General features: G+C 41.5%; 1 protein-coding gene across 2 annotated transcripts in view; it reads right to left on the bottom strand.

The window, feature by feature from the left end:
• The window catches only part of FMN1 (formin 1), a gene marked incomplete at its 5' end in the record, with an annotated part of 364844 nt that overhangs the window by 23189 nt on the left and 317899 nt on the right, over positions 1–23756 (bottom strand). For both annotated transcript variants that reach the window (XM_080809905.1, XM_080809906.1), the window contains 2 exons: positions 6596–6745; positions 11713–11764. In XM_080809905.1, coding sequence (XP_080666031.1) covers positions 6596–6745; positions 11713–11764 — 202 coding nt within the window. The remainder of the gene's footprint in view (positions 1–6595; positions 6746–11712; positions 11765–23756) is intronic.

The following is a 23756-nucleotide window of genomic DNA, read 5'->3' as shown; positions in this document are numbered from 1 at the left end:
TTTTTCTTTTAATTTGACAGAGATCACAAGTAGGCAGAGAGGCAGGCAGAGAGAGAGGAAGGGAAGCAGGCTCCCTACTGAGCAGAGAGCCCGATGTGAGGCTCGATCCCAGGATCCTGAGCTCATGACCTGAGCCGAAGGCAGAGGCTTTAACCCACTGAGCCACCCAGGCGCCCTCAAATAAATGTTTTTTTAAAAAGAGCTCAACTCAAGCTTTAGTGCCAAAGAAGACCTCCATTTTAATCCCCATTTTGTTGTTTCCTAGTGAAACTGTGATACTGGCAATTGATCCACTCTCTTCTGTGTTTCATACAGTGTATGGAGTAGGAATACACCCTCTTCTTGGGGCTGCTGTAAGGAGACAGTGAGTTAATGAGTATACGTGCCAACCATGGCCAATTCTCTTCCCTTTATTTTGTCAGTAATAGAAAATCACAGAATATGTTTCAATAAATAGATGTAATCTAACTTCTGTTTTAGGAAGAGAACTGGATACAGTATTGAGGGACATTAGAGAGGAAACAGACAACACATAGAGAGGGAGAACAGAAGGGTGTTCCAATAATCCAGGGGAGAGCTGAGGTCCTGAATGAGGGCAGAGCTACTGTGAAAAGAAGGTCCAGAAGAATAAGCACTGAGGAGGCAAAACGGAGAGGTCAGCAATGGGTGGAAAATGATCGCGTGACGTTGTGGATGAATCAGGTTTTCAGCCTGCCTTTGGCTGCTAGGAGGAGGATAGTGATGCAGACTAAAGGTTGGGAAACCGACAGGAGCAGTCCTCAGGTGGGAGAGAATACATTCCAAGGGGGACTTCCTGGATTGCAGGTAGAGACTGGGTGTCCTGGGGGGGGATGGTTAGTGCGCAGCAGGAGATTTGGATCTAAGACTTGGAACTCAGAGCTTGGGTCTGGGAAGGAAGGCATGAGGGGTTGGCAGAGCTGGTCGGGGAAGCTATGAAAATAGATAGGACTAGCTAGGGAGAGGGTGCTGAGGGGAAAAGAGAAAAGACATCTGGACTTCGGGAAAGGTTCTCTCTTGAGGAATAGAAGAAAATGAGGAGCTCATGGAGGAGTGGCTGTTTTCACAGATTTTTATGCAAAAGGAAAATAATTTTTTCTTATTTAAGCAGCAGTTTCTTTGGCCTTTGCTATGGCAACGGAGGCTTTATCCTTATTGATACAGGAAGAAGGCAGGCGGTGCTAACAAAAGGAAGTAAGAATAAACCCAAACTTCTCTTTTAAGAAGCTAGAAGGGACAGGAAAGAGATGGAATGATAGTTTCCAGAGGGCAGAGGGCCAAAAGAGGTGTTTGTTTGTTTGTTTGTTTGTTTTCAAATCAATGCTCCTATACTTGCTACCATTTCTAAGTTGACCATCTCCTCTCCTTATTCATGGAATATTCTGCCAAAGTAGTTCCAAATTTATTGCTTGGGAAATAAGCAGGTTTGATTTTTTTGTGGTTATGATAATTCTGCTTCTAAGTCAGCTCTTCGGGACATTTACTGTTTGTATATTTGTCTTCAAATGTGACTTAGAAAAATGCAAAGTTTTGCCAATTTAGTAGGGGGTGATTACTTGAATTACCGCAGGAGTCCTTCAACATATGAAGCTTCTTAGTAGGCAAGTGTATACAGACCCTTTGACCATACAACAGAGGGCCAGGGAAGAGAGCGTTAACTTGTTACGAGTTACCATAATGACCATGTATGCATGTCAGTAGGAAAGCGGAATTCAATAAATAAAAATTTTAGTTTGTGGAACTTTTTCCAGGAAAAACTTTATCATATAAAGAGAGGAATTTCTGCAACATCTACACTGCGATCAATGGCTCCTTTGTGGACTAAGTGACGGCCTAAGTTTCCAACTCCTGGTCCTAAAGTGACCTGAGTGGTACGGAGCTGTGAGGACAGCTTTTGGGATAACCCCACAACAGCTCTCAACTATCTGCCGTCAAGAGTATGGCAACTGCATAATTAACCATAATCGTGGCAAGTAATATACTTAGAACAGAAGCCCTGTTGGTATTGAGCTGAACTAAAAATGAGAAAGTAACCATTTATTCCCCTACAGTGTAAATTACAGTTATGTGTATAATGAGATTTCTTATTTGCATTTTTCATAAAACTCACCAAACTCCTTATTCACTCATTACTTACCCATTACGGGTTTTTCAAATGGCACTTTTAAAGTTTGCTTTGGCTCAGAGTGAATTATTTGCCAAGATTTTATTCCTGGAGTCATGAATCCCCTGAGACTTCTTTACCTTTTGCAAATTCATAGCTCATTTTGTGGGTCCTAGCGGTTTGTGGTCTCTCTGTGTGCGTGTGGGAGGAGCAGTCTTAAGATATCCTAAGTAGTGAAACATTTCGCAAGAAAGAGTCTTATATCCTGGAGTAATTACACAAGAAAAAAAAAGGAAAAAGCAGAAAATGAATAAAGAGTAGTCAATAAAGGTAGCAAAAATTAGCTTACCTCCTGTAATTATGCATATGCTTAGATAATCTGTTGATTTAATAGGTGGAAGAAATGTGTGCTACAAAAATTCATTGAATGTTTGGATATCAAGAAGCACAAATACAAAAGTACATGAAAAGGTAAAATGAGGCAAGGCTGCCTCTGAGAGTAACAATTTTGATGAACTTTAATAAACCACTAAATGCAATGTTAGATACATATGAGCAGAGGAAAACATTTTTGTGTGCACACTTTAAAAAAAAAAAACAGTGTCTCCAAGACCAATATTACTATTGAAGGGGAAGAACTCAGGGCACAAGGCAAGCCAGCTATAGACATTTACCAGCCAAGAGGGCAAGGAAAATTCTCCCTGCTCCCAAATCTCTCCCCAGCTCACTGCCAGGTCTTGGCCAGAAATGTCTTCCTATACAATCCCTAATGAGCTGAAGAACAAAGGTGAGAGCCATGATCTCAGGAATGAAACACACTGTCCCTCAGAATATTAGAAAAGTAGTTTCTAGAATCACAGACATTTCTAGCTAGAAGAGATCATCCCAATACATTTTGTAACAGTGTGACAATTGTGTCCCCCCCACATAATAAGCAACTGGCCCAAGACTGATCACATAGCAAATTATTGACATAAAAATGCTGGTTTCCAACTCTCTATCTAGAGGTCTTTTTTGTACTACCGAGCACTGCCTGTAATCAGAAGGGGTTAAAGAGGGGCCTGGTACACTTCACGGCAGGGATAAATTCCAGTATTTGGGACAGGATGAGGACTGGTGGGCCACAGATCGAAGGTCCAGGGACTGGAGCATCCTGGACTTGTTCCTGGATACACAAGTTGCTATTTTGCCTAATGCTGGCTTAAATGCCAAGGACAATTTAATGACATTAATATACTGTCATATAGTATCCTGCTCTTCTACTGATATACTTGATCTGCACGTAAATCATATTCCTAGTGAAATACTATGTCTCCTCTACTCAAAACCAGAACTGCATCCTGACACCAGCCTAATGCTACAGCTTATCATTCATTCCTAAGGAACAAAAACATGGGATGTTTTTATAAGACAGTCATTTGTGTGTTTAGATATTATTCTGGGTTTTATGAGGGGGAACTGTCACCCTGTTAAGAAACTGCATCAGTTTCAATTCTGCATCAAGCTAATGTGTATTGATGGAAAACCATGTTAAGCAGAATAAGAAATAAATATTCTCTACCACCACAAATTGATTCCAAGTGGCCTAAAGTAGTTCTCAACACTTTCATTTCATTTGGAAGTGAATTTACACCTTGTAAAATATCATTATTTCTCCTTAATTTGTCCCAATGATTTCTGGGATTTTAATTGGCCTTCAAGTATATTTAAAAATCAAATAGGTATAATTAGTTTTGATGGAATCCCAAACTATAGCTTTTTCTTTTTTTCCTAGTAATTGCAAGCTATTAGGTTTTCATTGGGTTTTGAATTTCCTTTTTAAGGATGTCTTTGTATTATGTGATGTTACTTCCTGATATTTAGTCTTATTGGGATTTCCTGAAAAAGTATATAATAAAAAATAATAATATTGAACATGATTAAATGGGTGTCCAAATAAAGCGATCATGTTGTTTCTCATGTAATTATAATGGAAGAATTCAAGTTAATTTGCTTATTTTAGCATAATGAACGTGTGACTCCAACAGTTTAAAAGCTAAAATCCTTAGCAGGTAGAGGACAATGAAAAAAACAAAACAAAACACCTCACATCACAAGAAAACCCCAGATATTAATCAGTTTGTTTAACTGGATGAACAGCCGTGTACATAATGTGCTAACGTTTCTTAACAAGTAGATTTCTGGAAACAAACTGCCTCCAATATTTTATGAGCTGTCATTAACTTCAGAGATGTTTTTCTAGGTTGGCAACCTTGGTGATCCATCTCGCAAAAGCATGGCTGGAACGGAGAGACCCCTGAAATTGCTAAATGAGGAGAACTGAGAAGGGTCTTGTGAAGTCATGACCCTTGAAAGGTGTTGGTTTACAGAGTGTGAAGCAGGCAATTCACCAGCTGCACCCAGGAAGCCGCGCTGGACGGGCCGGTGGCCAGCAGGGAACAGCACTTTGAAGGATGGGTGGATCCCACTGCCACGGCAGACTCACAGTCTGCTAGGACTTCTGTGATGGCGGATAATGCCTTAGTTTGGGCTACAGTTCAGTATTTCAACAGAAGATTCTTAAACTGAAAAGCAGTTAATTAAGCTCTCTTTCTCCCCCCACCCCCCCACCCCGGACCATTTTTCTGGGCTCCAACTACAAGGGCAAATTCACTAAGGGTGATGCTCAAAATCTGAGTCACGAGATCTTACGCAAAGGCTGTCCATGCAGGATGCACCGCAGGACTGTCTGGCCTTCGGGCATGGGCGTGGAGAGCTGACTGGTGAGCTGCTTCCCTGTGAGAGGGACAGGAGCTCGGCTCTATCACTTTCCTGTGGGGCTCACTGAACAGAATCTGTGCCACAGGAGCTTAGGATAGCTGAAAAGGCCAAATAGGCAACTGGAGGGCAAGAGCAAGAAATCAGGTACCAAAAGTTTTAGGGTTTTTTTCCTCCTCCTCCTTACTATTATTATTTTAGAGATTTTATTTATTTATTTATTTATTTATTTATTTATTTATTTATTTATTTATTATTATGACAGAGATCGAGAGAGTACAAGCAGGGGAGCACCAGGCAGAGGGAGAAGCAGACTCCCCGCTGAGCAGGGAGCCTGATGCAGGGCTCGATCTCAGGACTCTGGGAATAAGACCTGAAGGTGGACACTTGACTGACTGAGCCATCCAGGCACCCATCCTCCACATTATTATTATTATTAATAATAATAATTATTATTATTAATAATTTATTTCATTAACAATGTCACAACTCTTCCTTTGCTTTACTGTATCTATATAATGGATCTACTCACTTTGATTCCCATGTTTTCAAAGAAGAAGTTGTGGAGAGAAATGCTGATATGCATTTTTTAAAGGTCTTTGATGTCCTGGGGTGGGGGTGTGGGGGGGGAAGCAGGCTTTAAAAAAAAAAAATGTCCCTGAGGATAATAATTAGAGACTTGGGAATACTGGGTCAAAAACCTCTAAACATGGATCCCTTCAAAAATAGCTTTTTAAGGTGACATGTATTACTGTATAGTATGTGTGTACATGCACATAGACATATTAGGTATATACCTTTTCTCTGATCACAAGTAAAGAACAAAAATACTGAATTATGGAATTCCAGGTCTCAATGTTTAGTGAGCTATGGATGCTATAGTTGGATAAACCATTTCCCTTAATTTGTAGAAGTTTTTTTGGTCTCCTTCTCCTCCCCTTTGAATGACACTCTCATACATCTGTTCTGCAGCGGTAGTACACCCAGACCTTTTTGAAGTTTAAATGCATGACACCCTTTGTAGAACAGTGGCGACCTGATCAAAACAGTGATCAAGCAGAAATGCTTTTTTTTTTTCTTTCTGATAAGCAGGGCCAAATTTAGTCTCTTTCTAAGCAGAATGAACTCTCTCTCTCCCTATATTCAGAGTCGAGATTTTTCTTCTACCCACAACTAATAAAATCAGGAGGCTGCAATGAGGCTGAGCGGCAAGCAGTTTGATGTCCTCAGCAGGATACGAGGAGTCAGAAGTGGCGCTGTAAATCCAGAGCTGGGCTTCAACACTGTGTTAAGTGTGGCCCGAGTCTCTGAGATTTCCTTTTGATGCAAGTTCAGTATATTAATGGGAAAAGCATTCACTTTTATTTGTCTGTACTGTCTGCGACAGCAAGGCTGCCTCATTTAGCCTGGGCCAACGTGAAAATACACAGAGAAGCAATCTGTTGCAAATTAGCACAGCTCCCCTTTCATTTACTAGCTAGTAATTGGAAGGGGTTAAGAAAGTGTAACTTATCAGACCACATGAGCTATCTGCTTGTGCGACAGCGCGCCTCCCCTAGATTTCCCCGTGAGCCCCCAGGCAATAATCTTTCCTCAGGGTCCACATGATCTGAAAGAAAACCCTGATGTGTGTGAAATGCGCTCCCTTGGTGAGGTTTGACAAGGCAGTTTCCTGGACTCCTGAAGCGGGTATTGATGACTCCATCAGAACCTTACCTTTCCTTAGATATAGCTTTACTCTCCCGCTTCCAAATGGTCTTGAAGTCACTGCAGAACTCGTACCACACCATAAACACATAGTTGGGTGTGATCTCCTTCTCGCCGGACTTTGGCTTCATCCCAAAATATCCTACCGTCGTTTCAAAACTGCAACAGGTAGGGGGAAAAAAACAGAGTGAGGTGAGGGGTGAGAAACTGTCCACACCCTCAGGGCTGGGACGCGGGGGGCATTTCCCACGTATTCATCCTCTAAGACAGAAGCCCAGCCCGCACAGTGACTGTGACTTATCCTGAGCCTCAGAAAACCTGTTTGGTTAAACCACTTCCCTAGGATATTCAATGTGATACTCCTGGTCACACCTTACATGAATAACATGAGCATGTCTGATTCTAGGGGGGTACGCCGGTAAAGCTATGAGTTTGCCCTTCGTCTCAAATCCACGTCATTTACTATCTCTTCATTTTATGTGTAATGACTGCCTGGACATGTAATGATGATATTTTGGTTGTGCAGCCTTCGCAGTGGTCAGTTAGCCCATCGGGAATGAGTACTCTGTTGAGCGCTTTATGGAAAATCAAGAGACTATTCTACCCTCGTTCTGCCATCCGCTGGCTTTGTGATCTTGGGTCAATCACTCAGTATCAGACTGTTTTCTCGAGGGTGAAATGAGACAGGAGACTTAGAGCAGATGATCTCCGAGAAGGTTACATTTTAAAGCTTGATACACTACAAGAATAGAAACCACTGATGCATACGTAGAAAGAGGTATAACAGAAGGCACGGCAAGGTTTGGGTGCAAAACCATCTTTGATCCTGGAAAGACGATCTCTGAACTGGCCAGAAAAGGATCCAGGTTTTCCAAAGTCGATTCTCAGGCATCGCTCTGAGAATCTCCTGACCTACCCCATGGAGAGGCTCACTGCACACACACGGCTCAGGCCTCCCAAGCAGCCCTTCTTGGAGGGGCTAGCTTTGTAGCAATTTATAGCTCTGTGCTTAGTCCCCCACCCCCAACCTCCACCCACCCAAAGCCTCCCAAGCTCATTTGCCAGGAGCAAGAACACTTAAATAAATGGCCCTTTTTTTCTAGGGTGTTGGAAACTAATCAAAGCAGGAATGGCTGGCCACGTTTACTACTCAGTGCTCTATCATCTGTTCAGACACAGCGTTTTTTTTTTTGTGGCCATCCTGAATCCTGAGTTTCTAATGGAGCTCCATTCAATGGCAATTGTAAAACCCCGAAGCCCCGTCACTATTACGGAGAATACTTTCATCTCGTTCTCCGTTATTGGGCAATATGAATCTCATAAGATTTTATCACATTTCACAGATGAACTGTTAATTGATTCCATGGCTATGATTAGGTGAGATCCAAGCTGGAGCTGCAGCTCTGAGTCCCATAAATTCTTTGTGCTTCTGTAAATAATAAATCTGTTCTTAATGCAAATTAAAACTACCGGCCAGGGAATTTTGGCTCCCAGTTATTAAAAGACTGGAAGTGTATAAGCAAAGAAAGGCAATAGCTGCGGTAATTCCTTAAGGGACTCTCTTATAATTCCAAACATACATAATTTGGAACAAAACCATTAATGGAAGAAAGTCGCACTGTTAGGCGACTCCTAACTGTGTGGCGGTCAAGATACTGATAAAACCAAATGTACGCTCTATGGCATACACTGTTGTTTCATTCACAATCAAAATTATATTGACTGTGGTGTGGAAACACACCAGTAGAGGGTTATGTAACCGACAGGAACAGGCCGTGAATTTCTTACAGAATCCTGGGCTTCAGAACTACAAGGGACTTATAGGCCAAGTCGTCCAAGGTTCTCATTTCTGAGATGAGAAAACAGAGACCTGAAAAGATTGAATGACTTTATTCGTGGGCAGAGCTGGGCCTACCACTTGGGTCCCTTGATTCTCAGTGAAATCGTTTATCTACTCCACCGTTCTGTCACTTGTGCTCATCGACACAGGCATTTAAGAAATAAAAGTCTTATTCCTTTTTTTTTCTTTCTTTCTGTTTCCACTTTAGACACAGGTGCCCCCCCAGTAGAGCCCATCATCATCGTTTTTCTCTTCCTTGTGGTCGATATGGAAACACAGAGTCTTTCCCTCTTAGTATTCAGAGGAGCAGAGGATTTCCTAGCAGAATATAGTGAAGAGGGCAGGAACTCTGGTTCCTGTGCCTCACGGGTCACCCCAGCACCTCTGGCGGTATCTGGACTCTCGATCCTGAGACCCAGATGCTGCAAATGCTAGCGACAGTTCATAGAATGAATACCGGCGTCATTTGGGGCGTTATCACAGAGCTTCAGAAGAGCGTGTCAACATCCTGGAGGCCTCACTTCTCCCAGCCCGCACTGGAGCTAACCCTGGATCCCCACCACCTCTCATCCTGGGGGTTTGTGAGGCCTTGCTTGCTAAGCTTCCACGGGGCAGAGACGAAAGGAAATAGTGAATTTCAGTATTCCCCCTCCCCCCTCCCCCCGGGTGTGTTTTAAAAACTAAGAAAGCAAGTGAATTCAGAAAAACCAGAGCAAACATAGGCCCGGGGGGGTGGCCTGGCTTTGGCACTCTGCAAATTTGACAAAGATGGGCCTTATTTGAACTCAGGGTTATCCCTTTGTTCAAGGAGAAGCTAAAGGGCTAGAATACGAGCCTCCAACTGCTTCATAAGGTCCAGACTACTGTCCTCCTGAAACCTGTGGATACTTAACAGCCAGGCTAATATTCTCCAATGGACAAAGGGGCCGTCGTGCTTTCTGCAGTTTCAATGTCTCAGCAGGTAACTCTCAAATAGCTTCCAACTTTTACACGACCGATTTCGAATCATATGTTAGGGTCCCTAAAACTTCTTTTCTTCGCTCTATTCCCTCCCCACCCCCCCACCCCCCCCCCGCCCCCCCCGCCGCTCCAATTCCTTGTCTGATTCCTATCTTTTTCATTCAGCTAAATATTTTTAAAGCACAGACAACGACACTATCGAAGAGCCTGTGGTGACGTGAGCGGTTTTACTTTTGTGTGTGGAGATGCCAGAGCGGGACGCGTCCCCTTACGGTTTCACACGCACGCCTCTAGAAACTGCTTAGGAAAAGCAAACATCCCGTGGCCTCAGAGTAAATTGTTTCTCTTGAGGACAAAACAGAAGACTTTACTAAATCTCACATGAATATTGCAACATTGACCACCAGCCTCCTTAAAAAGTGCAGGCAAACAACTGTGGCTTCTACATTAAAGATGGGATCTAACATATTTCATGTAGGACATGAAAGCTGCACTACCTTCACCACAAAGTCACGGAAAACACTGACAACTAAAATTTATGAGCCCCCTCAGCATAGCTAATGCACAGCAGCAGCTTTGGCTCCGCGAAGGTCGGCCCCCCTTTTTCCTCAAGCAAGAATCTTGAAGAAATATTAGGAAGTTGACATCCGCCCTGGAAAGCCAAATTTCTGTTTGGCCCGATACCAGTGTGCCCTTGTGGATGGTCTCTTCTAGACGCACTATTTTTCTGGAACACGGACATATTCGCTTTACACATGGAGGAAAGGAAAACTTAATATAGGGATAAGGCTGATTGAGGGGCACAAAAATCTAAGAACATCATCATGTGTTTTGATTGCTTGGGTTTTCAAAGATGATCTATCCTGACTCAAGAACATGCCTGCACTTAAAAATGCAGGATTTGCCTCAAGTTCACTTTCATCTGCATTTGAAATTGATTGGTAGTTGGAAGCAGGGCAAGCTGTTGGCACCCATCGAAGCAGAGCTGACAGCACGGGCTATAGGCTTTCAGAACTCTTGGAAATTGTGGCTAGACAGGAGGAAATGTCTGGTTTCTGGAGTTTGTTCATTTGCATTTAATGAACTCCTTGCCTCAGAGATCTGTAAAACTCGCCGTCCTTTTAGACTATTTCCTACCCCTACCTCTCACTGAGTTTTCTAATACTTCTAGAATTGGTACCAGCACCGTGTATCAGTGTTCTCTGTGCTGAAAATGAGAATGCTTCAGTATATTCTCACTCACCCTTTTAAGAGTGGAGGCATCGCCAAGCTGACTAACCTGGTCAGCTGACAAAAATAAAAGCCTCTATCAGAGACCAGAGCCACTGATTACTGGGTGAACTGGATGGTTCCATTCTGCTGTCTATTAAGAGAGAGAAGAGCAAAGAAGAGGCCTGAAGTGGGTGAGGGGTAGGACAGAAGAATTCTGAGATTTCTCCCAATTTCTTTTTAGATACAGGGGTAAGACCCTCATCCCCACTTGCCCCCTGTTTACCGTATCCTCTCAGATCTGAGGAAAGACATAGTAAGTCTCTTAGACATTTGCAATAATTGGTTTAATCTAGTTGTAATGCTAGGAAGGATCACATTGTTCCTAACTTCCGTAAAGTGGCTCAGAAGCAGAGAAATTTGTTGTGAGGCAGAGAGCGTCATGACGTGATGCTTGTCATTCACTTCTGAATGGTTCTGTGCTCTCTGAGGAGAAATATTTCCAAGTCTCATCATAGAGCTTTCCCTTCAGATTCCGATAGAATCTAACTGCTCATGGATCTCAACAAATGGGGCCAAAAGAATGGCTAGTCAGACATCATGCTAAGTAAAATCAACTAGTCATAAAATTAAAAAAGTGCTGTGTTGGGGCGCCTGGGTGGCTCAGTGGGTTAACGCCTCTGCCTTCAGCTCAGGTCATGATCTCAGGGTCCTGGGATGAGGCCCCACAGTGGGCTCTCTGCTCAGCAGGGAGCCTGCTTCCCCCTCCCTCTCTGCCTGCATCTCTGCCTACTTGTGACTTCTCTCTCTCTCTGTCAAATAAATAAATAAAATCTTTTTAAAAAATGCTGTATTGATTCCACTTATATAAGGTATCTACAGTAGTCAAAGTCACAGAGACAGGAAGTAGAATAATAGTTACCAGGAGCTGGGGTGGGGGGAGGAGAACGAGGCTAGTTTTGGTTTAATGGGTACAAAGTTCCATTTGGAGATGAGTTAGTTCTGAAGATAGACGGTGGTGTTGGTTGCAGAGCAATGTGACTGCACTGAATAATAACAATCATAAAAAGGAACAGCTAAGCAAAGAAAGGACTAAGGCCACGTCAGAGCCACTTACCTTTTCTGTGCGTTCTCCAAGTGACTTTCTTCCATTTTATGCTCTTTTTTGGCTGTGAAAGAGAAATAATTATTACTAAAACGGTGTTTTCTTCCATCCTATCTTTTGTGTCATCTTCTAACTTTGGTTACACCCATGTGTTGTCAGAATAATTCTGAATGCAGGGGTTGGCAGCCCCTACCAGATGCCCTGGATGGAGTGAGTTCTCAACTGGCTATATTCCGCATCCGCCCCCCCACCCCCACCCCGCGCCACTTTCCTGAGAATAGCGAGAGCTAATGGTGGCCATATAATTTACTGTTCTCACTGGGATACTCTTCAGAATGGAAGAAGGTGATAACTAATAATTACATCAGGACAAAAACATAAATTGGAACAATCCTGGCCAGATTGGTACAGGTGGTCACCCCAGCTACGGTTGGCCTCTTGGTGAGCTTTGGCATGTACTGGCACTTCCCCCCCAACCCCAAACATCAGAAACCCAGAACCTTTTACAGCGGTTCTGCTCGGGTTCAAACAAATTCACTGGAACACTTGCACACACTGTCTCTACACACAGAGGCTCCTTTGGCAGTCTGGGGAAGCCTATGGTCTCCTTTCTCAGAATACTGTTTTTAAATGCTTCGGAAAAAAAAAATACTTAAGACTACTAAGGAAATCCATGATACCATGATACAGCTCTGAATTTATAGATTAAGAACCAGTGCTCTGTAGGAACTCTTTATTTATTTAGGAGGTTTCATTTTTAGGTGGTGCTTTTACATATCATTCTTTCTAATCAGAAAATAATACTATTATACATGATAATAACACTTCTTCACTTTAAAAATGTCTAGAAAAATAGGCAAGTCATTATCTATCTAAGGCTTAAGGTTCCTTTCATTTAGGGCTACAATGATATCAAGTGAACAGGAAAAGAAAATCAGTCATACCTACCATGGCCTATGACATGAAACTTCATGAAAGATATTAAGGGATTTTTAAAAAAGATTTATTTATTTATTTATTTATTTATTTGAGAGAGAGAGAGCACGCATAAGCAGGGGGGGAGGGGCAGAGGGAGACAGAGAAGTAGGGTTCCCGCTGAGGAAGGAGCCTGATGTGGGACTTGATCCCAGGACGCTGGGATCATAACCTGAGCCGAAGGCAAACGCTTGACTGACTGAGTCACGAACGCACCCAATATTAAAGGATTTAAAAATACCAGTATTTTACTAAGCTTAGCTCTGCCATGTATGACCTGTGTGACTGTGGTCAAGTTATTCATGACCACCTGCCTAGTTATTGACTCATCTGCCCTATAAGAACAGCATCATGCAGCCATTACAAAGATTAAATGACGTAAGACACATCAAGGGCTTGGCACACAATATATGATCAATGAATGGCATGAAAGGTATTATTCATACCTTATCATCATCATTAACTTCATCACTGATCTTAAAAAGTCAATTTTATCAAGTTACTCCCCTGCTCAAAACCTTCCAAAGCCTTGTCGTCACCCTTGATATAACTGCTAACATCTTCAAATGTCCCCTGAGGCCCTGCAGGTCTGCTCCCTGGCTCTTCTGTGACATCACTTCCTCTCTCTCATGCTACTTCCTTTCCAGCCTTGCTGCCGACTTACCGATGCTTGAGCACATTGAGCATGCGCACTGGGGGGGTCTTCTGCACTTGCTGCACCCTGCCCACTGTCTGTGCATGACTGGCTCCCTTACTGTTTTCAGGTTTCAGCTCAGATATCACCCTCTCTGACCATTGCTACACATCCCTGTCCTCTCCCCCAACTCTCTGAATCTCTACATGTTACCTTTTTTTCTGCCCAGCCTCTATCTACCTGGTAGACTATTCGTTATCTCATGCATTTATTATATGACCATTGCATGCAAGCTTAAGGAGAGAAGCAACTTCATCTGGCTTGTTTTCTGCTGAGCCTTAAACATGGGAAGAGTGCCTATAAAATAAATTATTTTAGCTGAAAAAATGCATATATTAGACAAATGTTGTTTAGAAAGGAAGATACTAGGTTTCCTAAACATAAAACTTGATATTTAGAATACAAATATAGACTAAACAAGAATGGCAGGCTGAAGTTGTATACTATTACCTCTAAAGCCCGTAAATGTCAATGAACAAAAATGACTTTTTTATATTAAAATAATTCTATTTTGATAATGCTATCACTTTAGGTAAAATCATAGTTTTGGTCATCTTTTGAAGTATGATTTCCCCCATCCTCCTAGTAGGGGTCTCTGTGAATTAGTCTCCTTCTTAGCCAGTCAGACAGAAAGAAGAGACCAAGTCTCTCCTACTAACAAGTCCTCCAAAATGGGAAACAAACAAGTAGTTTGTTCTTAGCCAGTGATTCTTAATTATGTGCATGGCCAAACACAAGGAAAAATTCCTTTGAGGCTTGAGTGATCTTCCTGGAGCACCTCTGCTGTTCTCCCTCTCCAGGTGGTTTCTAACTGGCTACTTCCAGGCAGGAAGTAGACTGTAGTCAAGCTGTCTTTGCATATAAATTCACTGACGAGAAATACCCTTTCCACAAGGAACTAACCATTCAATAAGATTTTGGAATAGCTAAATATGGTTATTTGGAAAAAAAGCAGCATCCAAAATGTAAAAAGAGGTGTTACCAAGAGGCCCAATGCATACCACAGAACTGAGGGCTTAGGAGGAGAGAACCTTCAAGAAAATGAGAAGAACCTAGAGATCTTAATTTTTCCCTAAGCAGATAGAAAAGGCAGACACTTCCATGGTGTGACGTGGAAGCTCTACCAGCCTAAAATATTTGTTCCATCAAAACACGTGATATTTCCGGTCATATCATTATACATTTTCAGTCTTCAAAGTGCTCTAAGCCAAACAAAAAGACATTACCTGGGAGGAAAATGTTTAAAGATTGGAGTCACAAACTCAAATTCTAATGTCAGCAGCATAAAAGGCAACAGTAGGCCAAGCAGAAGAATCCTTACATTCTAAAATTCTATCCCTTGCTTCTCTATACTGGAACTGACAGTCTCAGCGTATGGAAGCCAAGAGGCAGTTGTAGGAAAATGGGAAGGCCTTGCCACATGGAAGGAAGGGAACTTAACACTGTTACCAGATCTTCCACCTTTTTCAGAGAAGCTAAGATTTTAAATGAATGGTCCCAACTTAAAAAAAATTTTTTTTTTTTCTTCAAATACTCTATAGGACAAAGGGAACATTCCTGTTGGCCATAGCGGGTTCTGCAAGCTCTGACTTAAGCCATTAGTAGCAAAAGACACAATGATGTAGGTGGGTTTGTTCTTTTGTTCCATGTGCCAGACCCTATTCTAGATGCTCAGGATCCCTCAGTGAAGAAAGCAAAGGTCCCTCTAGAACCTTCATTCTAGTTGGGGAAGACAGGCAATTAAACCTGAGAGAATAAGATCCAATGTGAGTGATTTTTGGTAAGGGGTAGCAATGAACATTTCCAACGAACAAACATGGTTTGTTGCCTATAGGACACTTCATGTGGATTCCTGAATTAGGGTGCCAGGGACAGCCACAGTATGCCACATAGGTACTAGGCACCGAAAAGGGTGACAATGTCTAAATGGAAGATGACAAGTCTTAGGTGCAAATTGTGTTTACCTTACAGCTTTTACTAACAGTGGCCCTGAACTTTATGTATGGGATTTAGTCTTGTATTCTGCAAAGCCACACAGACAGTAGCATTTAGGTGCTTCCTTTTTAGCTTACATTTCCTACTATGAGTGTGGTGGGGGTAGGGGAGGCTTCTTAGAAGAGTTAAATTTGGAGAAGTTGACAGATACCAACATGGCACCAGGGGACGTAGAAAAGTCACAGGCATCCCCAGCCATGCCCTTCTCTCTTCTCTTTCTGGCACAAGATGCTGTCTCACTATCTGCAATGAGTTAAGTATGATGACCTGCCAAATCAGAGGAATAAAGTAATTGCTTAGGATGATGACACTCTCACATTTTAAGCAAATAAATGCAATAAGAAAAACAAATCAGAATACTAACAATGAGAATTTTCACATCAATTCTGTCTTCTGAACTTCTGTATCAAGGCTGTGGAGACACTGTGATGATGATGAATTTCTGGAAGTCTTTGGAGAAGGGTGAGTGGCAAGTTTGCTTGATGACCTCCCTACACATACTATAATTTTTCTGTAATTGGTAGAACTGTGTTGCTTTTCTTAAACTTCAACTCTCTCCTTTAAAGAACAATATTTTTCACAATTCTATGTCACAGAGAGATAGCAACATGACTTCTTTGGAAGGTATTTCTGGTATTTCTTTTCTTTCTTTCTTTCTTTTTTTTCTTCTCTCTCTTTTTTGTTTGTTTGTTTGTTTGTTTATTTAAGAGATATTTAACGCAGCCTTACTGAATGAAGACCATTTGCTTTTGTGTAAAGCTTTAATACCTTGGAATTTTGTTTCCTGGTTCACTGATAGCCACTGTCTCATTAGTTATCATAATGTTACCCCATAATAACCAATGTGAAACTCTTCAGTACTGTGGCCAAATGAGTGAGGCAGAATTCAGTGTAGTTAACTTTTAAGCCCCAACTTTGAAGCCCAGCTCTGCTACTCAAGTGGCATGGCCAAGTTGCACGTTTCAGTTTCCATCTCTGCAAAATGAAGATGATAATGCCTAGGAGCACCAAAATATGAAGGCTACATGAAAAGGGGCCAATGCTTACTTGAATCAGAATCTCTGTAAGTCAGACCTCTGAGGGCTCCATGTCCTGTTGAGATTGCTGGGAGTTCAAGCTTCCAGTGGGATGGCTGTTTTGACCAAGTTAAATGCAGGTGTAGCATAGTGGAAGGAATTGGGCTTTGTATCAGGCGGGTCTGGGTTGAATTTGTGCCCTATCACTCATTAACTGAAAGACCTTGGGGAAGTCACTTAACTCCTCTGAGCCTTACCCATAAAACTGGAATGATAAGATCTACCCTGCAAGGTGATTGTGACTTTTGGAGGTACCGAACATGAGAGGTTAACATAGCCACTAACTACTCTCGGCACTAAAAAATGGCAGCCATTTATTATTGGATTGGCTAGAAGCAAATGCTGGTAGTCATTATTCCAGGTCTCTGACTTTGGAATGAATAATACAAAATTTCAAGCAAACATTCCTTCCTTCCTTCCTTCCTTCCTTCCTTCCTTCCTTCCTTCCTTTCTTTCTTTTTCTTTTTCTTTTTTAAAGATTTTATTTATTTATTTGAGAGAGAGTGAGAGAGAGAGCATGAGAGGGGAGAAGATCAGAGGGAGAAGCAGACTCCCCATCGAGCTGGGAGCCCAAAGCAGGACTTGATCCCGGAACTCTCCAGGATCATGACCTGAGCTGAAGGCAGTCCTTAACCAACTGAGCCACCCAGGAACTCCTGTTCCTTTCTTTCTTAAGAATGTCTACAACCACCCTCGGTAGAGGATAATTTTGCTTTGATCCTTTCCGGGTCAGATTCTCACTATTTTCACATTTCACTCACAAAGCTGATGACCTTATCAGGGCACCTAAGTCTTGTTTCCAGGAGGGTGTTTCCTGTGTCAGACCTAAAGTCATTTTATTTGCTGTTTCTGCCCATTTTTGTCTTATTTAATCCTCCGGAAGGAAAGACAGAAACTGATTTATAATTTTGCAAATTTACCTGAGAGTCAGGGGGGTAAGTTGTGAGGGGCTTATGATTTTTTCCATTTCATCATCGTTGAGTTCTCAATCTTTGGCCTGATTAAGTGAACCATCTCTCATATACTACGTGAAAGATAATAACTCGGGTCTAGTTTAAAAAGGTAGTTTTTGAGAGCAAAGACTCCTTCTTTAACCTCTAGGCTCTATGACCTATAACAGGTTCCTTGCATAGCACAGGAAACCCGGTTCTCAGCGTTGCACCTGAAATGCCAACTTAGAAGGCAAACTGGACTATGCCACTGCTGTGCTTGTGTACTCATTAGCTTCCTCTCTGTCCAGGATGAAGTATGCTCATGTTGCATAGTAAGCCCTTCACAACCTGGCTCCTGCTAATTCCCACAACACCCACCACGCTCCTGACAAGTGGGACTCCTTGCTGTTCCCGCCACTCAACCTGTTTTCTTGTACCTTTTTTTAGGGACACTGTTTCTTCTACTCTGAATTCCTCCTCCTCCCTTCCTTCTCCTCTCCAAACACCCCCATTGTAAATGTCTCATCTTCCTTTAAAAAACCAAGCCTGAAAAAGATATATCTTTCATTAGACCTCCATGGGGTCTTTCCTTCACTGAGTGGTGAATGGCTCTTTCTGCACAGTTCCCACAACATTGTGTTCACGTATGTAGGGCACAGCATTGATATTATATGCTGGCAGTCTGCTTCTCTGATTAGACTTGGTGCTTCTTGAGGGCAGCAACCAAAATCTATTTCATAATGGAGTAATAAATCTGTGTCTCTCAACTTTAATGTCTTGCAGGTAAACTCCACTTACTTGACAAGTGAATAAAGTGACAACAAGGGACCCATACCAGCAGATCAAAGTCCCTGCTCATTACCTCCCCACTGAGGGATCAGAGCCCATTTCCCACCGCAGCAATTTCTAATCTTTATCTTCTTTTTTTCAACCAAGTAGAAGAGAATCTAATAGAATCAAATGTAAGAGAGTACTGGTTTTCATCCAGATCTTATTTAGAATGGTAGATCGCAGATACAAAGAACACTGACCCTTGAATTTTGTTGGTATCAGAATGCAATTTTAAAATAGAGTTATTGTGAAAAGTATAAAGTTTTTATGAATGTCACTTCGAGAAACCATTTGGACCATGAACAGCCCTTGTCATCTAAATGTACCAAAATATTCAAGGTTTTATACTCAAGAGGGTGGTATTCATGCATGGAAAGTGGCTGAAGAAGGACATCACTCTTCAAAGAAAGTGGGGGTTTTATGCCAAACATAATTAAGTCATATTTATGGATCCCCATCTGGGAGGTAGTTAAGTGTGGAATGAGGGCAAGGGATAAAGGTTGGAATATCTTCCCAGTATTCTTTACACAGTCTATTACACTTTAATATCCCATGGTTTATGGACCTGACATGGTTGGTATAAACCAACAGGACGCACAGTAAAGAAGCTGTTTTTATGGCAGCTCTACAAATAGAGGAACCAGGTGATGCTGACAAGGAAACAAAGGGACCGCACTCCCCTTCATGTGCTATCCATCTGATGCAAACATGGCAGTCATTTTTCATTTCTTAGAAAATCACCCTGTCATGCACTTTCCAGGAGAAAAGAATGCTTTCAGCAACAGAGGCAACAGCACACTGACATCAGAAAGAGGGATGACTTCTTAACATTTGGTGGGGGAGATATTCGTATGTGGAACCACTGAGTTATGGGGGGAGGTGTCTCATGTTTGCATTTTTCCTCTCGGTATGCTTACCCATGAAGGATGCTATCCTCCTCTCTAAACTTCTTGTTTTATTAAGTTTTCCTGGTGGTGGTTAAATTAGAAGGAGGATCATTTCTGGTCTGTCATAGACTTTACATTTGTAAATAATGAGTTGGATGATAACGTTGAGGAGCACAAGGGGCCATCCATGAGAATTTCTGTGTAAACTGGTGTGAGGTTGGGTAAAGGCATGCTATCAAGCTTCCCAGTATCTGGGTATAATTTGATTTCCAGGTCACCTGTCTAAGGCTAAAGTAGAGTGAAACTCAGGCTTTTAATGAAAGTACTAAGCAAAAGTCATTGTATCCAAAGACCTTGAAGAGGCCTTTAGAGTCATAAAATCAAAGGAACCCAGATGCAAGGAGTCTTAAAAGTCATTTAGTTCAAACCTTGGGCTGATGTTTGAGTCGGGAACCTCCTGTGTTAAATCAGACTTTCTAGAGCTCATCTTTTCCACCATTTTTATTGGCCATTTTTAGTTGCCTTTATAACTACACTGAACTGAATATTTTTATGGGCATCAAAGAAAAACTGAATACTGGTATCATCTAACTTGGGCACCTGGAGCTTTTCTTCATCTGAGCTGCAGAATATGGATGGTGATTTGACCAACTATTCTCTCAGTCTCCCTCATTTCATATGCACAGAAATAGCCCCATTCTAGATGGTAGGGGGCTGTCAGTTCACTACACACAATGATGGCCTTGGGACAACAGGGCTTGATTCTCTCATAAATGGTTGAAAACAGGGAGTCCGGATGTAATCGAGCTTACAAATGACTTACGATCTTACGTCATTTCCATTTCTATATTTCTTTTTTTTTTTTAAAGATTTTATTTATTTATTTGACAGGCAGATCACAAGTAGGTAGAGAGGCAGGCAGAGAGAGAAGGGAGGAAGCAGGCTCCCTGCTGAGCAGAGAGCCCGATGCGGGGCTCGATCCCAGGACGCTGGGATCATGACCTGAGCCGAAGGCAGCGGCTTTAACCCACTGAGCCACCCAGGCGCCCCTCCATTTCTATATTTCAAAACCCAGGCATAATTTTCAAATACCTCATAAAATATCTTACTGGTATAATAGGGGCGTCTGGGTGGCTCAGTGGGTTAAAGCCTCTGCCTTCGGCTCAGGTCTATGATCTCAGGGTCCTGGGATGGAGCCCCGCATCGGGCTCTCTGCTCAGCAGGGAGCCTGCTTCCCCCCCCTCTCTCTGCCTGCCTCTCTGCCTACTTGTGATCTCTGTCAAATAAATAAAATCTTTAAAAAAGAAAAAAAAAGGCTCATCTCGGCTGATTCTCTGATGAGAATATTAAAAATATCTTACTGGTATAATAATTTGGATTAGAAAAATCTCCCTCTTTCTATAATGAAAAGAACTATATGATTCTTTTATATTATGGGATGACTGTAGTCATTATACTTGTGTAGGTGAGGAGTATAGTTTAAAAGATCACAATATAATTCCAAGTGCTCATCAGATTATGCCTCTGGTTTGTTCTCTATAGTAATTATTACAAAGTAAACATTATTTACATTTACAATTCTATCAGGTAACAGGAAACTTGAGAACTTGAGAAAGTTTGTCAGATAATATAATCTATAACCTACTATAACCTAGTCCAACAATTTGTTATAGAAATGAGAAAATGACAAAATGACAAGTTGACAAAATGGCTTTCCCTTCATTCAGGTCTCTTGACTCATAATCTGGTTATTTCTAATGCTCTCTGCTGCTCCCCAACAAACTGTATTTTTCTCTAGAATTCTCAAAAACTTAGGTGGTATCTTGAAGCTGCACCACACTGCACATTTTTCATACGAGTATATACATCAGAGAGAAAGTGCCAAGATGGAATTTCAGCTTTCATTCTAAATTTCCTGACTCTTGATGCTTTAAAGCAGTCCATGGGGGTAAAATTTTAGAATGATCCAGTGAGAGGCTCATTAACATTAATGGGAGTCAGGTGGTTGCATTCTTAAACAGAGCCTGAAATTCTCCATGTTATCTCATCTTATAGGTCCATATATACCTTTAATTTATCAGCATTAAGAGAAGTGACATCTCTTTCGAAAAAATGTTTTTACTTGGAGTTCTTTTCTTTTTTTTTTTTTTTTTAAATTTGATAGAGAGAGATCACAAGTAGGCAGAGAGGCAGGCAGAGAGAGAAGGGGGAAGCAGACTCCCTGCTGGGCCTCAGCAGACAGCCCGAAGTGGGGCTTGATCCCAGGACCCTGGGACCATGACCCGGGCCGAAGGAAGAGGCTCTAACCCACTGAGCCACCCAGGCACCCCACTGGAGTTATTTCTTCACATATACTTTTAAACAAACATAAAGTATAATTTTCACTTAGAGAACTCACATAACTCCTGTTTCCTGTGGTGTCTATTCTGTCTCCCTGGCATCTCATTCCCAGTGGGAAGGTATATCCCTTCCACAGTGCTTTAGAATTTTTTCAAGTTCATGTAGGGATAGTGTGAATTCTGTAATCTCATCATTCAGGGAAAGGACACCAAATTAATCATCATTTAGAAAGTCTTAGGAATTTCAAAGAAGCAAGATTCATAAGAGGGCCGTCCCCATTTTGTTTCATCAAGAACCTTGATGAAATTTCAAAGACAATGGCATTTAGAGTCTCAAGGTTCTAAGTAACCATTTGGTGATAAGTTGCAGGTATATTGACAATGAAAGAAGTTCTCCTTTCCCAAACAACTCTGTCCTATCTTGATATTAGCACTAGCCTAAAAGATGTATAATTTCTGGAAGGCATGGACTGTGCTTTTTAAAAAATTTAGATTCAAAATGCTTAGAATTTGAGGCTACAAACTTAGTGTTTATAAGGAAGTAATTTGTTGCTTCATTGATTGGTGAGAATGACTACAAAAGCCCTGCTAGTCTGAATTTGTAAGCAGGTTGATGAGCAATGTGGTAACAGGCTCCATGCTCATTTTTCTTTCTGATTTAATGTAGTGCTCTTCAAAAGCAAGGGTCTCTTTTTTATTTCATAGCATTTCAGTACTTGATTTTCAACAGTTATTTCTTTTAGCGCTGCATTAATAAAGGGAAAAAACTGACCCTGAGTGTCTTCTTTGGGTTTCCCATAACTGCCTCTGTTGATTGTCCATTACTGAGAGCAATCACTTGATTCTTTATGTCTCAACCTGTCCATCTGTATACTGGATAAAATGAACCTTCTAGCTGAGAACCAGCTAGAAGAAACCTACGAAACTTCCTAGTGTAAACCTCTCATGCTCTAGTTTATAAGTGAGTGAAGTTAAACAGTAGGGGACTGAATAAATGAATATTGGATTTTATGATACTAGGACAGCATACTGAACTGTGACCGCTTCAGCCCACCAGTTATAGCTAATGGGATCTGAGGGCAGTCAACCCACTCACTGGTCAGTTGCTGATGAAACAGTTTAATACAATTGGCTGGAATAATCAGACTGATGGTCTTGGTGGCGATGATGAAGATGAGGATGAGGGTGAACATTCACTGAGTACTCAGTATGTGTCAGGTAATATGCTAAGGGATTTACACAGATTATTTTACCCTTCCAACTCGTATCAGAGTTCTACACTGTGGATGATAGTGGAAGCAAAGCTTCAAATTGCTCCATGACTTTCCAGCTGTTGGCCTTGGGCAATTTGGTTCACTCAGCTAACACTGAGTTTTCTAATCTATAGATGGAGGTAATAATAGGACCTATATTAGAGGTTGTAATACTTAAATGGGATGTTGGTAAGGGGCTCAGCCATTGTACTTGGCACATTAACTCAGAAAATGCCCATTACTGCAATCATCACAACCACTACCACAACAATTCTCAGTTGTCCAGTGATGTTTGCTTGTTCAACTTTTCTTGGGCTCCCATGAGACTGATCTTGAGTAGTTGAGCACCCTGTTCTTCCTTGAGGAACGTGTCTATCCTCACAATAAGCTTCCTGAGACTTGAAGCAGACACGCTAGATCCAAATATCCCACAAATCGGGTTTTCAAAGGACAGCATAAGGAAATGCTGGGACAGTGATACATAAGACTCAGAATGCAAAGCAAGAAATATGGTGTGACTGAAATTATGGTAAAATGTATATCACAGAAATAAGTTATGTATCTATTAAAAGTACCAGAAAGTAATATACCAAAATATCATAGTTGTTATTTCTGCCTTTCTGGTTGATATAGGCTTTTCGTTTTTCACTGTTTTTTTTTTTTTTTTGAAGAGCTAGCATCATTTAATATAATTAGAAAAACAAATAACCAATGTTATTTGGAAGGAGCACTTGAGCACACTGAAAGTGAGTGATTTGCCCAAGGTCATCTAACTGGTTTGGGAGCAAAAAGAACTTGTGCCCTTACTCACTATAGCTTTCACTATACCTCATTGTTATTCTTCATGTGTCCCTGCTTAAAAACTATAAAACTGTCATATCATCGTAGAAAATGAGAGAAGTCATAAATGGAGGAAGAAGCATTTGAAAATTTAAATTTAAATTTTGAATTTGGAAAGTTAAATTTAAAGGCCTAGCCACCTACATTAAAGCCCTAAAGCCCTTTATTTGTATCTTACACAAGATACACACACACACACACACACACACACTCACAAATGTAAATTTTACAGTT

The sequence above is a fragment of the Martes martes genome (genome assembly GCF_963455335.1).
Source record: "Martes martes genome assembly, chromosome: 7".
NCBI classification, from domain to species: domain Eukaryota; kingdom Metazoa; phylum Chordata; class Mammalia; order Carnivora; family Mustelidae; genus Martes; species Martes martes.
Note: the sequence above shows the minus strand (reverse complement) of the source record. Positions and strands in the feature narration are given on the sequence as shown.